Source organism: Ranitomeya variabilis, chromosome 1 (assembly GCF_051348905.1).
Source record: "Ranitomeya variabilis isolate aRanVar5 chromosome 1, aRanVar5.hap1, whole genome shotgun sequence".
NCBI classification, from domain to species: Eukaryota; Metazoa; Chordata; class Amphibia; order Anura; family Dendrobatidae; genus Ranitomeya; species Ranitomeya variabilis.
In genome coordinates this window covers 692,719,235-692,735,637 of record NC_135232.1, presented here as the reverse complement: position 1 = coordinate 692,735,637, position 16,403 = coordinate 692,719,235, and the positions used below count along the sequence as shown (strand labels likewise).

The window sequence follows — 16,403 nt, the reverse complement described above, 5'->3', positions numbered from 1 at the left end:
GGGCTTCATATACACTGCTCAAAAACATAAAGGGAACACTAAAATCTCACATCCTAGATATCACTGAATGAAATATTCTAGTCGTAAATCTTTACTCCTTACAAACTGGAATGTGTTGAGAATATTAAGCCTAAAAATTATCAACGTAAATCACAACTAATATCCCATGGAGGTCTGGAGTTGGAATGATGCTCAAAATCAAAGTAGAAAATGAAGTTACAGGCTGATCCAACTTCAGTGGAAATGCCACAAGACAAGGAAATGATGCTCAGTAGTGTGTGTGGCCTCCACATGCCTGTATGACCTCCCTACAATGCCTGGGCATGCTCCTGATGAGGCGGCGGATGGTCTCCTGAGGGATCTCCTCCCAGACCTGGATTAAAGCATCTGTCAACTCCTGGACAGTCTGTGGTGCAACGTGATGTTGATGGATGGTGCGAGACATGATGTCCCAGATGTGTTCAATCGGATTCAGGTCTGGGGAACGTGTGGGCCAGTCCATAGCTTTGATGCCTTCATCTTGCAGGAACTGCTGACACCCCAGCCACATGAGGTCTGGCATTGTGCTGCATTAGGAGGAACCCAGGGCCAAACGCACCAACATATGGTCTCACAAGGGGTCTGAGGGTCTCATCTCGGTACCTAATGGCAGTCAGGCTACCTCTGGGGAGCATGAGGGCTGTGCGTCCCTCCAAAGAAATGCCACCACACACCATTACTGACCCAATGCCAAACCGGTCATGCTGAAGGATGTTGCAGTCAGCAGATCGCTCTCCACTGCATCTCCAGACTCTGTCACATCTCAGTGTGAACCTGCTTTCATCTGTGAAGAGCACAGGGCGCCAGTGGTGAATTTGCCAATTCTGGTGTTCTGTGGCAAATCCCAAGCGTCCTGCACAGTGTTGGGCTGTGAGCACAACCCCCATCTGTGGACGTCGGGCACTCGGACCATCCTCATGGAGTCAGTTTCTAACCATTTGTGCAGACACATGCACATTTGTGGCCTGCTGGAGGTCATTTTGCAGGGCTCTGGCAGTGCTCCTCCTGTTCCTCATTGCACTAAGGCTGAGGTAGTGGTCCTGCTGCTGAGTTAATGCCCTCTCTCGGCCCCCTCCACGTCTCCTGGTGTACTGGCCTGTCTCCTGGTAGCGCCTCCAGCCTCTGGACACTATGCTGACACAGTAAACCTTCTTGCCACAGCTCGCATTGATGTGCCATCCTTGATGAGCTGCACCACCTGAGCCACTTGTGTGGGTTGTAGAGTCCGTCTCATGCTACAACGAATGTGAAAGCACAACCAACATTCAAAAGTGACCAAAACATCAGCCAGAAAGCATTGATACTGGGATGTGGTCTGTGGTCCCCACCTGCAGAACCACTCCTTTATTGAGTGTGTCTTGATAATTACCAATAATTTCCATCTGTCGTCTATTCCATTTGCACAACAGCATGTGAAGTTGATTGTCAAACAATGTTGTTCCTAAGTGGACAGTTTGATTTCACAGAAGTTTGATTTACTTGGAGTTATATTCTGTTGTTAGGTGTTCCCTTTATTTTTTTGAGCAGTGTATAATGGGCTCCATATACTGCTCTGCTCCATATGTAATTCAGATTAGTAGTAAAACGTGACAGAAGCGCAGCCCCATCCACACACGGGTGACAATGGCAGACACTGCAGGCACTGAGGCCAGGCCAGGGTTGCCATGGCAGCACATGCCAACGTTCCGGTGTTGGCACAGCAGAGAACAGCACCACCTAGCGGCAGACGCCAGTACTGTAAACGTAAACACTTAGCACGAGCAGGGAATTTATAAGCCACGCCCACTATATCAACAGCCAATAAAGTGTCATGTTCTGGTTGCCAGTGTCTATTCTGATTGGTAGAGCTGCCGTGAGTGGCATTGATAGGTCAGACGACGCATGCGTGTTGACTTGTCTCAGGATTTGGCGCGCTTCCTGTCTTGCTGTGACCTGTGGTGCTGAGGGAACATGCCCAAACGCTCTTACCCGTTCGATAGCCTGGCAGCCCCGCAGCTCAAGACGCACGTCGGCCAGAAGGAGCTGGTCCAGGGCGTGTGTGGAGAAAGCCTGAAGAGGGAAATCTTCGGTGAGCGTGACCAGGCCTCTGATGGCAGGCAGCGCACTGTGCGGGGCTGTGCTGGTGTGCTGCTCTTCAGCGTATGTGCTGTTGTAGTGGAGAATCTGCTGGGGCCTGTGGTTCTCCAAGGGAGGGAGGTTCCGCTGGGGCTTGTGGTTCTCCAGGGGAGGGAGGATCTGCTGGGGCTTGTGGTTCTCCAGGGGAGGGAGGATCTGCTGGGGCTAGTGGTTCTCCAGGGGAGGGAGGATCCGCTGGGGCTAGTGGTTCTCCAGGGGAGGGAGGATCCGCTGGGGCTAGTGGTTCTCCAGGGGAGGGAGGATCCGCTGGGGCTAGTGGTTCTCCAGGGGAGGGAGGATCCGCTGGGGCTAGTGGTTCTCCAGGGGAGGGAGGATCCGCTGGGGCTAGTGGTTCTCCAGGGGAGGGAGGATCCGCTGGGGCTAGTGGTTCTCCAGGGGAGGGAGGATCCGCTGGGGCTAGTGGTTCTCCAGGGGAGGGAGGATCCGCTGGGGCTAGTGGTTCTCCAGGGGAGGGAGGATCCGCTGGGGCTAGTGGTTCTCCAGGGGAGGGAGGATCCGCTGGGGCCTGTAGCTCTCCAGGGGAGGGAGGATCCGCTGGGGCCTGTGGTTCTCCAGGGGAGGGGAAGATCCGCTGGGGCTTGCGGTTCTCCAGGGGAGGGGAGAATCCGCTGGGGCTTGCGGTTCTCCAGGGGAGGGGAGGATCCGCTGGGGCTTGCGGTTCTCCAGGGGAGGGGAGGATCCGCTGGGGCTTGCGGTTCTCCAGGGGAGGGGAGGATCCGCTGGGGCTTGCGGTTCTCCAGGGGAGGGGAGGATCCGCTGGGGCTTGCGGTTCTCCAGGGGAGGGGAGGATCCGCTGGGGCTTGCGGTTCTCCAGGGGAGGGGAGGATCCGCTGGGGCTTGCGGTTCTCCAGGGGAGGGGAGGATCCGCTGGGGCTTGCGGTTCTCCAGGGGAGGGGAGGATCCGCTGGGGCTTGCGGTTCTCCAGGGGAGGGGAGGATCCGCTGGGGCTTGCGGTTCTCCAGGGGAGGGGAGGATCCGCTGGGGCTTGCGGTTCTCCAGGGGAGGGGAGGATCCGCTGGGGCTTGCGGTTCTCCAGGGGAGGGGAGGATCCGCTGGGGCTTGCGGTTCTCCAGGGGAGGGGAGGATCCGCTGGGGCTTGCGGTTCTCCAGGGGAGGGGAGGATCCGCTGGGGCTTGCGGTTCTCCAGGGGAGGGGAGGATCCGCTGGGGCTTGCGGTTCTCCAGGGGAGGGGAGGATCCGCTGGGGCTTGCGGTTCTCCAGGGGAGGGGAGGATCCGCTGGGGCTTGCGGTTCTCCAGGGGAGGGGAGGATCCGCTGGGGCTTGCGGTTCTCCAGGGGAGGGGAGGATCCGCTGGGGCTTGCGGTTCTCCAGGGGAGGGGAGGATCCGCTGGGGCTTGCGGTTCTCCAGGGGAGGGGAGGATCCGCTGGGGCTAGTGGTTCTCCAGGGGAGGGAGGATCTGCTGGGGCCTGTAGCTCTCCAGGGGAGGGAGGATCCGCTGGGGCCTGTGGTTCTCCAGGGGAGGGGAAGATCCGCTGGGGCTTGCGGTTCTCCAGGGGAGGGGAGGATCCGCTGGGGCTTGCGGTTCTCCAGGGGAGGGGAGGATCCGCTGGGGCTTGCGGTTCTCCAGGGGAGGGGAGGATCCGCTGGGGCTTGCGGTTCTCCAGGGGAGGGGAGGATCCGCTGGGGCTTGCGGTTCTCCAGGGGAGGGGAGGATCCGCTGGGGCTTGCGGTTCTCCAGGGGAGGGGAGGATCCGCTGGGGCTTGCGGTTCTCCAGGGGAGGGGAGGATCCGCTGGGGCTTGCGGTTCTCCAGGGGAGGGGAGGATCCGCTGGGGCTTGCGGTTCTCCAGGGGAGGGGAGGATCCGCTGGGGCTTGCGGTTCTCCAGGGGAGGGGAGGATCCGCTGGGGCTTGCGGTTCTCCAGGGGAGGGGAGGATCCGCTGGGGCTTGCGGTTCTCCAGGGGAGGGGAGGATCCGCTGGGGCTTGCGGTTCTCCAGGGGAGGGGAGGATCCGCTGGGGCTTGCGGTTCTCCAGGGGAGGGGAGGATCCGCTGGGGCTTGCGGTTCTCCAGGGGAGGGGAGGATCCGCTGGGGCTTGCGGTTCTCCAGGGGAGGGGAGGATCCGCTGGGGCTTGCGGTTCTCCAGGGGAGGGGAGGATCCGCTGGGGCTTGCGGTTCTCCAGGGGAGGGGAGGATCCGCTGGGGCTTGCGGTTCTCCAGGGGAGGGGAGGATCCGCTGGGGCTTGCGGTTCTCCAGGGGAGGGGAGGATCCGCTGGGGCTTGCGGTTCTCCAGGGGAGGGGAGGATCCGCTGGGGCTTGCGGTTCTCCAGGGGAGGGGAGGATCCGCTGGGGCTTGCGGTTCTCCAGGGGAGGGGAGGATCCGCTGGGGCTTGCGGTTCTCCAGGGGAGGGGAGGATCCGCTGGGGCTTGCGGTTCTCCAGGGGAGGGGAGGATCCGCTGGGGCTTGCGGTTCTCCAGGGGAGGGGAGGATCCGCTGGGGCTTGCGGTTCTCCAGGGGAGGGGAGGATCCGCTGGGGCTTGCGGTTCTCCAGGGGAGGGGAGGATCCGCTGGGGCTTGCGGTTCTCCAGGGGAGGGGAGGATCCGCTGGGGCTTGCGGTTCTCCAGGGGAGGGGAGGATCCGCTGGGGCTTGCGGTTCTCCAGGGGAGGGGAGGATCCGCTGGGGCTTGCGGTTCTCCAGGGGAGGGGAGGATCCGCTGGGGCTTGCGGTTCTCCAGGGGAGGGGAGGATCCGCTGGGGCTTGCGGTTCTCCAGGGGAGGGGAGGATCCGCTGGGGCTTGCGGTTCTCCAGGGGAGGGGAGGATCCGCTGGGGCTTGCGGTTCTCCAGGGGAGGGGAGGATCCGCTGGGGCTAGTGGTTCTCCAGGGGAGGGGAGGATCCGCTGGGGCTTGCGGTTCTCCAGGGGAGGGGAGGATCCGCTGGGGCTTGCGGTTCTCCAGGGGAGGGGAGGATCCGCTGGGGCTTGCGGTTCTCCAGGGGAGGGGAGGATCCGCTGGGGCTTGCGGTTCTCCAGGGGAGGGGAGGATCCGCTGGGGCTTGCGGTTCTCCAGGGGAGGGGAGGATCGATCTGCTGGGGCTTTCAATGGAAGACATGATGATGATTTTTGTGGGGTCTGGTAAGGGCTGTGCTGGGACTTATATTTGCTGTAGAACTACTAGCCCCAGCATGGCCCTCACCCAGCTCTTTCTTTCTGGTTCCCTCAGAGCTGGGTGGGGGATATGCTGGTGCTTGGAGGTTATGATAAGGGCTTTTCTGGTGCTTGTAGTACCCTCAGTTGGGGAAGGCTTTACTTATGTCTGTAGTTAAAGGGAACCTGTCAGTCACTTCATGTTGCCCCACCCCTGCGCAGTATGGATCGGAGCTTGGTGCACCTGGGCCCAGATGGTTTTTCTCTGAAAGACTTTGGGTGTAATTCACTTTACAAATGGTTGCTCAAAAACACCAAAGTAATGTCATCAGTATAGAGCCTGTAGACGCTGTTGTACCGCTTTATTATTCCATTGTGGTTTCGTCCATCGGATTCTTGTGCAAATTGTCACGTGCTGGTGCTTGCTGTGCCGCTCTCCAGCTCCTGTCTCCTCCCAGTGGCAGCCTCCTGTCAATGATTGACAGGAGGCTGCCACTGCGACTTTCTTTCCCAGCTGACATATCGTGCAGGTGCTGTTTTATGTTGGGAGCAGTAATGTCTTGATGATTTTGGTAGAGCAGGACTATCCATCTGTGCATGCACCTGGGAATGACAGCGCCTCTGCGAGATGTCAGCCGAGACAAGTAAGAAGCCGGAAGTGCCAGCTATGCCCGTGCCTGCTCATCTGCATAAGAATTTGCTGATAGGTTAGACAATGGAGACAGAGTTATGAAACCAGGTACAGAAGTAGTCATCACTACAGGTTTCTCTGCTGCAATGGTGTTACTTTGTGGTCTAAACCTGTTGACGGGTTCCTTTTTTATTTTGAAAGATTTAGTTGTGGCCCATTGGCAGAGAAGAGTCTTCAGGCAATGCCCCTAGCTGGCTTCCTCCTCACTGCTCCAAGTGATTGACAGGTCTCTCCCATGTGTGTTTATATTGGGAGAAACCTGTCTATCAATGAGAGCGTTGCAGGGAGAATCCGATCATGGGCAGAACCGGACTACTCGTCTCTGCCAGTGGCTCCTGGATGTATCTTAAACTTTTTTTTTTTTTTTTTGCAAGCCATGCTAATCACTGTAATAATCTGTTACAGAAAGGACCAAAAAACTCTTGTTTAGTGGAGCGAAGGCCATTATGGGAAATCAAGGAACCCAGAATAAGAACAATAATCCAGAAGGAGAGACCGCAGTACACGAGTTACTGACGGGGCAGACCACTATTGGACAGGATGGAAGGCTGCATCGATCCTCACGGACATGTAAGGAGCACTGGAGTTCTTGAGTCTTGCACTTCACTATCACAAGGGATTCTCCCCTGGGTGCAGAACTGTGTGTGTGTGCACTTGGCGGATTACACTAATGTTCGGCACAAGGTGTACAACGGAGAACAGTGAGCAACAGACTTATTTTAAAGGACATTTTAATGGAATAGTCTGCAACTTTCAATTATACCATTTCAATACCCCTGCTTGTTAGTGAATGGACATGTCAGAGGCCAAAACCTATACAAACCGAACGCTACTTTCACCAGACTGGGTGGCAAATTTGTCTTCTCCTTGTGTCTGACTGCAGATGGCCCACTTCCATACTGATGGCCACTGCAAAAAAGTATACTGTGCATTGCACACCTGCAGTGGGTGTCTACGGGTGGTGCTGTGGCCTCTGCTGGGTGTATACCATATGAGCCTATATACCGGACAGTGGCCATGCGTTTATCTTAACCAACATGCAAAGTGTAGTTATCTAGTGAGAACTTCGGAAAACCTTCTCAATCAGTTTTATGATTTGCTTCTTGGGTTTTTGGCTCCAGTTCTCATAATCTGTAGGATTTTTTTTTTTTTTTTAAATGCTACTTGCTTATGTAGCCAGTGATCGTGTTATCTATGCATCTACCACACCTTGTCTTTGTGAATAAGGCCTTAAAGTAACTCCAGTGACATAAAAGGACTTTGCGTAAATAAAGCATATTCATTTTTATTTTTTTTAAACTTGCAACTTGGATTCAACTTTCCTTGCTGGCAATGAAAGGGAAAATCTCTATCACATAGATGCTAAGTATTCTACTTTTTTTTTTTTTTTTTTTTTTTTTGTCACAATTGTATCTTTCTTCATTGTGACCATGGTGGGATTATCTGCATGCGTGTTGTGGGAGGAGCTGCATCTATGGATTTTAAGGGGAGTATTTGGAGGACTCATGTTTTTAAAGATCATACTGGGAAAGGGATTAGTGGTGCCTCACCGGAATCCAGATGAACACAGGTGCCAGGAACAAGTGGCTGGATACCACTCATTAGCAAAAGGAGAAAAAAGTTCCAGCACCAGGTGTCTCTTCCAATAAAATGAAAATAAAATATTGAAGGTTGTGGGTTTTTTTTTTAATGAAGAGATGCCTGGTGCTGGAACTTCATCATTCTCCCCCTCCCTCCTTTTGCACCTGTTTTAAAGACATAGCAAGTGACTTACTTTTCTGAAAACTTCAGGATACCCAATGCAAACTGCACAGATCTGTTTGTTGCTTAAAAAAAATGTAGTGTGCAATGTCAAATTGTTATGGATTTTCTCTGAAGTAGATGATAGATTTTCTGCTTGGCATCTGACCCGTGTGGGCGTACCTAGCGCTGGGGGTTCTCTAGAGCTGAACCTGAGTGAAGCCAGCATGTGTCCAATACTGGTTCTACAGTTGCATGTCTTCCTCCCTAGACACTTAAGCAGTTTTGTCCATGGTCTAGTATTGCAACATTCACTTACATTAGACTGAGCTGCAGCGCTAGGCACATCTCGTGGATAAGTGGTAAATTAGTGATGAGCGAATATACTCGTTGCTCGGGTTTTCCGAGCACGCTCGGGTGATCTCCGAGTATTTGTTATTGCTCGGAGAAATAGTTTTCGTCGCCTCAGTTGCATGATTTACGGCTGCCAGATACGCTGAATACATGTGGGGATTCCCTAACAACCAGGCATTCCTCGCATGTATTCAGCGTATCTGGCAGCCGTACATCATGCAACTGAGGAGATGAAAACTATATCTTCGAGCCGTAACAAATACTTGGAGATCATATACTCGCTCATCACTAGTGGTAATGTTCTGGGGAGAGGAGGGCACCTTGTTATGGAGACTCGGCCCATATGCTTTATTGGAGGAACCTGCACACATTTCTGCTGCTAATTTAAAGGGATGGTACAGTGAAAGAAATAAAACAGATCATAGCACTCTAATCCTTATTACAGTGGCGTGGTGGCTCAGACTTATGACCGCAGCTCCATTCATTCTGTATGGGGCTGCTGGAGTAAGCAGAGCAGTCCATACATTTCCTAAGTGCCCCATTCTGACGATCGACCGCTGGTCTGAGTGGTTGGACCCCACTGATTACAGGTGACCACCTAGCCTGTGCATTGAGGATGTGTGACTTATCAAGTAGACATTCATAACTGGAATCCTGAAGTTTGTTCTAGATTTTGTGGTTTTCTGTTGCTCTTGTTACCAATTTTATTTTATATTTTTTTTCGAGACTGCAGATGTCTATTTTTCTTCCGAGCAGCGCAGCCTGTGGAGGTATCCCGAGCGTGCTCCTCCTGTGTCCGATCAGTTGGTGATAAAGAAGCGTGCAAACATTGTGAACGGTACATCTGTAGAGACTGCAGCAAGTCGTGCAGCTCCTGCTCTTCCATCGCTTGCTCCAATTGTACAGTGTTCATGTAAGTATCACAGGTTGCCCCCCCCCCCCCCCCCCAACCAATTTCTGCATTGACACATCAGTCATAGAGGGGTTTCACTGGAGATGGTCACTTCCACATTGAAAAGTGAGCAGTGCTGGTGACCTTGCATCAACTGGTGCCTTCCAGGACTCTGCATGGACTGCTAGTATCCAGCACTGTGCAAATCCGTCATTACTCCTTTATGCCTTTCTCTTTTTTTTTTTTTTTTTTTTTTTCTTTTTGTGGGACTTAAAGGTTCAAGTGCGTCTCGCTTGCACATTACTAGGTTGGAGATGTTGCTTATATGGAATACCATAAGCAGCTTGCCAGTTTGTGTGGCTGGCAGCTACTGCTCTATGGATGCCAAATTGGCACTAGCTCTCCCGTTCTGATGCTGCAGGGAGGACTGCAGAATGCCCCTGTAATGGCATAATCTAATTGGGAAGGGTTCTACAGTAGGTGCAATTCCAAAGTGTCCAGTCATGTCTGATTTGCTGTAACTCAATGCACATTCTCTTTATCAATGAAATCTTCAATGTTCACAACAGAACAGTGCTGAAGTGTACATTTCCCTATTTCAGTGATGGTGATCTTGGGGAGCGAGCATTCTGCACAGCTTGTTCTATATTTGAAGTGTAAACCAGGGACTCCATCCTGCAAACTGCATGTTGTCTTGTTTTTTTTTTTTTTTTTTTAAATTTTGATATTTTTGTATGTATTTTATATTGGAATAAAATAAAGTTCATAATGTATTGCTAAAAACCACCAGGTGGCAGTGCAGCCTGTTTACTTGAAGCAAAGTGGAGCAACTGGTAAACTTGATCATAGTGGTTGTGGCTGGAGTCAGTATGACAGTTTGCTAATCTAAAATGTAGGCTTACTGGTTTTAATTCCCTAAGGCTATGTGCACACGTTGTGGATTTGCCTCTGGAATTTTTTGTGCGGATTCTGCATTTCTTGGCAGAAAACGCAGGTGTGGATTTGATGTGGTGTTTTTTTGTTTTGTGTGGATTTCATGCGTTTTTACCCCCTGTGGATTTCTATAATGGAATGGGTACAAAAACGCTGGAGATCCGCACAAATAAATGACATGCTCCTTCTTTTAATCCGCAGAATTTTCCGCTCCATTAGCACAGTGTTTTTTTTTTGTTTGTTTTTTTTGTTTTGTTTTTTTCCCCATTGATTCACATTGTACTGTAAATCACTTGCGGATCTGCAGCGTTTCTGCTCGGAAAAAAACACTGTGGATCTGCAGTAAATCCGCAACGTGTGCACATAGCCTAAAACCGAAGTCTTCTCAGTTTGTTGAACTTTTTTAACCCCTTCCCACAAACTGCAGTATATGTACCGCGCGGCGATTGCATGCAGGTCTCAGCTTTGTGTGAGAGCTGACACACCACAGCAACACCCATGATCGGTGCCAGCACCGACCTAACCCTTCTGATGCCACTGTCAGTAGTGACAGCAGCATAGAGGAGCATTGTACAGAGAATGAGTTCCCTGCACACTTCTATCAAGACAACGCTATGCGATCGCCTTGTCCAGATGGTCTGCATGGAGATCCCCGCCCCAAGATGGCCACGGGATCCTTCCGGGTCCTGGTAGGGAAGTTGGCTTGTGAGCACCTGCAGACACACTCCAGCCGGGGGAGGATGTTTCAGCGCTGCAGTGGCGCATTAAATGTATGCCCCCTGCCACCATTCTCTTAGGCACCTACCAGCAGCTTCATTTTTTTACCAATGCCGCTCAGGACCCGCTGTGTAATCTTGTCCCTGTAACTTCTAACGAATTGGAAGGCAGTAGTTGCATCACAAGAGCTCAGTGCAAGTCTGAGAGCCAGGATGAGGACCTCTGACGTGCTTCATGAAGCTGCTGGCAGGCCACTTTTCGCCAGAGCCCGATGGGTGCGACGCTGGAAAAGGGTGAATGTGGTGGCAGGTGAATGATATTTAAAGCGCCACTCCAGCTGTAGAATAAAACACTGGAGTGGTGATTTAATTAAACTTTACTAATACTAACTTACATGCTCATGTGAGGACACCCAACACATCTTGGTTTTACCTTTTTTTTGGGGGGGGACACATAAATAATTGGTTTTCACATCCTGCTGTCCATGGACACCCCCCACCCAGGAACTGATGCAAAAGTTTTTGCTGCTTTTTTGCACTGACTCTGTTTTCTATGGGTGAAAAAATTGACACTCTGCAGTTTTCAAAATAGCAGCAGTTTTCCACTTCAGTTAGGAGGAAAACAAAGTCTAGTGCATGAGATTTCTGAAATCTCATAACTTTTGTTGCATTTTTTTTGCTTTGTTTCTACAAGGTAAAAGTGGCTTTTTTTACAGTATCTTCAAAACATGTGTGTTGGCCCACATCCAAACCTCCATTTCTGCAAAGCTTCAAAATACACTGCAGCTGCTGCAGAACCTCAGCTGTTATTGTTGCATTAAATTGATTGGCTTATTTCCACATTTGAGCCATTACATGGCGATCTGCAGATCACCACCATATGTAATGTACGACCCTGCCAATGTTATACCACACAATAAGGAACCCGGACAGCTTATTCCTAATGCATGACACTCTGGCCAGCATGAATCGGACATTGGCTCTATTATTGCAGTGGTGTGTGTTTTACTGTTTTTTTTTTATCAGAAATGCAGCAGCATCAAACAAAATACATTTAATATCCATCTGGTGCCTGTGAGGCAAAAGTCCGCATGTCAGTGTCAACTTGCAGAATTTCACACAAGGGAACGGAGTCCTAATGGTGTATAATATGTCCTCTGTTTGGATTTTGCTCTTCTTGCTGATTCAGACGGACATTACATGATCGCATGTGAGCGATGACATGACAACCGCTGGAATTGGCAAGTAACGCAAAGTCCTAACAGCGCATTTTACATACCATTAGGACTTTGCATGTCATTGTCAGCTTTGCAGAATTACTAACCTGTAAATCACACCTACTTCATCGGTCAGTGTTTCCAATACGTGTATTGAATGCATTTTTTTTTTTCTCACAAATCCCACCTACCCATTATAAGATGTGTCTATGCTAAACATGGAGACAGGTCTAGTTTATTTTTTGTCTTCCTCTGCAGCACGGATGCCAAAGGTCAAAACAAGTCTATGGGTCTTAATAACGTGTACAGCACTCTGATCGCATCTGTGAGCTGTGCATGCTTAGTACTGTAAAGTATAGGCTAAGCTTTGTAATTTCTTTATCCATACTCGGACAACACTGGCACCAGTACAGGTTTTTTTAAGTACATGTTTAAAACCCCTTCATGACCTTAGACTTATCCATATGTCCAGGTCGCCTGGTACTAACCTCTTCCCGACATGCGCCTTATATATGTTGTTCTTCGGGAGCTGCGTTCTCGCAAACAGCAGTAGTGTACGCTCTCCCACAGAGCTGACACCCCGCAGCAATGCCCGCGATCAGTGCTAGTACCGATCACGGGTGTTTAACCCCTCTGATGTAGGAGCGTCATGCAGGGAATGTTTCCTGCACGCTTCCATTAGGACAATGCGATTGCGTTGTCATGATGGCCTCCCTGGAGACCCCCAGACCCAAGATGGCTGTGGGGTCCTGCGGAGAGCAGGTCCTGGCATTCCTCCTTCCCTGCCTGTCAGATCCTGATGTGATACTCTGCACTGCATTCCCGAAATAAAATTATTTTTCCAATAAATACATTTATGTACATTAAAAAAAAAAGTACAAATTTGGTATTGCAGCATCTGTAACTACCGTATTTTCCGCTTTGTAAGATGCACTTTATTTCCCCCAAATTTGAGGGGGAAATGGGGGGTGCGTCTTCCAAAGCGGATATACCGCTTACCGTTACAGGCTGGGATGAGGGAGTGTCCGCCGCCGCGGTTGTCCGCTGCTGCCCCGGGTGATGCTGGAGGCTCTGGTGCTGCGGGGGGCTCTGGCGACATTTTGTGAAAGACCAGAGCCCCCCGGCAGTTCGTCCATGCATTCCTGTACGACTGACTCTGGGGAAAATGGCCGCCGGAATCTCGGAAGACGAGATTTCAGCTCTGAGATCTCATCTCTCGAGATCTTGGTCCCAAGATCTCCATCTGCGCATGCATCCCGGTGGCCATTTTCCTGAAGTCCACTGCACGGGAAAGCATGGACGAACTGCCGGGGGCTCTGGCCTTTCACAAAATGTCGGCAGAGCCCCCACAGCACCGGAGACAGCCCTGCAGACCCCCTCATCCCAGCCTGCAGCAATGCTCCACTCCTGCCTCCAGCAACGACCCTGATCCACCGCAGCCACAACCCCTCGTAAGCATGGATTATAAGAAGCCCCACCAATTTATTTATTAATAGTTTTTTTCCTATTTTTCTCAAAATTTGGGGTGCGTTTTAGAATCCGGATCGTCTTACAAAGCGAAAAATACGGTACCTGCTTTATCAAACAGTCCCACTAGTTTAACCCCTTCAGTGAACACCGTAAAAAAGAGGCAAAAAACAATGCTTTATCATACCGCTGAACAAAAAGTGCAATAAAACGCGATCAAAAAGACGATTGTAAATAAAAATGGTACTGATGAATACGTTATCGCAAAAAGCAAGCTGCCCTACAGCAGAATAAATCTATAGCTCTCAGAATAAAGCGTTGCAAAAATTTTTCTATAAAAATTGCTTGCAAAAGCAGCAAAACGATACAAATTGGGTATTGCTGTAATTGTACTGACGCAAAGAATAAATCAATTTTGCCACACGTGGAACGGTATAAGAAAACAAAAAGCAATTCCTGAATTGCTGGTTTGTTCATTCTGCCTCCCAAAAATCCGAATGGAAAGGGATCAAAAAAATGTAATTTGCCCCAATATGGAATGAAAACGTCAACTCGTCCCGCAAAAAAACAAGCCATCACATGACTGTTGGTCAAAATATGGAATATTATAGCTCTCAAAATATGGTGATGCAAAACTAGTTATTGCAATAAAAAGCGTCATTTAGTGTATGACAGCAGCCAAACATAAAAACCCGATCTAAATTGGAGATTGCTGTAAATCGCACCGACCCAAAGAATAGTCGCCTAATCACTTATACCGCACGAGGAACAGCATAAAAAAAAATAAATAAAATAAAGCCAATTCTTCACATGAATTTAATTTTATTTATTTTTTTTTCCCTTCTGCCTCCCAAAGATCGCATTAAGGCTCGGTGCACACTTATCCTACTCTGAGCACTTACATCGGGGTTTCTGTGTAAATCTCTGAAATACGTGATTCAGAAAGAACCCCCGGTGGAAGATTCCCTATAATGAGGCACTGTGGACACCATAGGACCTGTGATCAGTTTTGTGCGCTTCTGAAAAGGACACCACTGCACAGAGGCCAGACTGAGTCGAATAACTCTGCTGCCTCATTATAGTGAATGGATCCCTCGGTGGTTTCATCTGTCACATCACGCAGAGATTTAGATGGAAACCCCAAAGTGCTCAGCGTACAGAGCCAGATAAATGTGATTGTAAATGTTTTGGAAAATGTTCCCAATAAAAAAAATTCAACTCAATCCACAAAAAAAGCAAGTCCTCAGGTCTGTCATCTGTTAACGGAAATATAGGGGGCTCCACGTTACTGGTAGCACAAAGGCTCTGGAAAAGCTAAATGCCCCCCTCCTTTCTGAGCCCCAGTGTGCCTAAACATTTAGCGCCCACTTGTTTAGCATTTCTGTAGTGATGAGAGCCTGCCTAGCTTACAGGTCCGTGTCTCCAGAAGCACGGGCTGGGCATAATGTACTGGTCACTACAACGGCCGTTTGCCATTTTAACTCGACAACATCCACTGCTGCCTGTTTCTGGAAACCGCCCACAGAGTCAAAATTGTCACTACACATGTAGATTATAACCCTTTAGGAATTTATTTCCAAAATGGGGTCACTTGAGAGGGGATTCTGCTTTTCTACCACATGGAGGCTCTTTATATGGAATCCGCCAACTATTATAGGAAAATCTGCGCTCCAGGAGGCATATAGCGCTCCATCCCTCCCGAGTCACTCTGTATGGCTAAGTAGTACTGTACAGCCACATATGGGGTATTTCTACATTCAGCAGAAATTGTGGGACAAATTTTGGTGCCATTTCAACCCATTTCCCAGTATGAATATTTAAAACTTAAACCACAATCGTGGTGGTAAAGTAGATTTTCTTTTTCCAGGACGTCCCTCCTGACAGCACCATGGAGGACGTCCTCCTCCCCCCCCTTGCTGGGACAGGAAACACACGAGTTTAAAGGTCATGTCCCACCCCCAAATCCTCAGTGTTTTTCCTGTCCCTGCAAGGAGGGATGCACGAGAGAAGCTGCGCAGCTTACCAGAGATCGGGGATCGTGCGGCTTGCCAATACCCTTCCCCCTGTCAAGAGGCTCAGGGTAGAAACTCCCCGGTGGGGAGTCCCTCTGCTCCAAAGACCAGGAGCAGGACTAGGCTCCTGGTTGCAGCCGCTCCTCCCGGTGGGAGGCTCTCGGCTGGGGACATGGTTCCATGCTGAAGGGAGTCGCGGCATCCGGCGTGGTGTCTCGTCTCGCCGAAGCAACTTCCGGAACGCCGAGGGGACCGCGTCACTTCCGGTATCACAACATCCGGTAATCGTCACTTCCGGTGATGTCGTTACAGCGGAGAAGTGCGTGCGCTCCAGCCTTGGAACGCATAGCAGTACGGGCGCTTCTACTCAGCGTCTGGCCATGCTGATAGACTTGCAAGACATGCTCTCTTCAGCAGTCGTAATTCCTGTCCCTCCACTAGAGGTAGGCCAGGGACACTACTCTCCCCTAATCTCCATCACAAAACCGTCCGGCGACTCCCGCACGATAATAAATCTAAAACCTTTGAACGCCTGGGTCAGGTACAAAAGGTTCCGTATAGAATCCATACGATCAGCAATTCACCTCATAGATCGGGATGCTGTAATGTGCACTCTCGACCTGAAGAGTACCTATTATCAGGTCCCCGTCCCCCCCTCATCTCAGAGGCTTCTGAGGTTTGCTGTGGCTCTGCCGTCCCGGACCTGTCACTACCAGTTTCAATGCCTTCCTTTCGGGCTTGCCTCAGCGCCCCGTATATTCACAAAGCTGGTTTCGGAGATTGTCGCCTTCCTGAGAAACCAGGGTATCATAATAGTTCCATATCTCGAAGACTTTCTCCTCGTGGCAAAGTCGTCAGAGACACTATCGGCTCACAGAAGCCAGACAATATCAGTAATGGAACAATTAGGCTGGGTCATAAACTGGCAGAAGTCTGACCTGATTCCGGAACACAGGAAGATCTTGGGAGTGTGTCTAGACTCCAGACGCAGAATATCCCTATTACCAGAAGACAAACTGGAGGCAATCCAGATCCAGATCAGGCACCTACTAGAGCACAGAGTGTCCATAAGGATGGCCATGAGAGTGTTGGGCCT

At 50.5% G+C, this 16,403-nt stretch overlaps 1 protein-coding gene across 2 annotated transcripts; it reads left to right on the top strand.

Moving 5' to 3' along the window:
- The first annotated feature begins 1,903 nt into the window (after positions 1-1,903).
- SIVA1 (SIVA1 apoptosis inducing factor) lies at positions 1,904-9,748 on the top strand. 2 transcript variants are annotated; one of them, XM_077266463.1, is made up of 4 exons: positions 1,904-2,107; positions 6,382-6,546; positions 8,797-8,983; positions 9,565-9,748. In XM_077266463.1, the coding sequence occupies exons 1-4, from the start codon at positions 1,990-1,992 to the stop codon at positions 9,620-9,622; spliced, it is 528 nt and encodes a 175-aa protein (XP_077122578.1). In that variant the 5' UTR covers positions 1,904-1,989; the 3' UTR covers positions 9,623-9,748. The 2 variants fall into 2 exon arrangements, with proteins under 2 accessions (XP_077122578.1, XP_077122587.1); XM_077266472.1 differs by having other exon boundaries at positions 1,911-2,107; positions 8,827-8,983.
- The last annotated feature ends 6,655 nt before the right edge of the window (positions 9,749-16,403 follow it).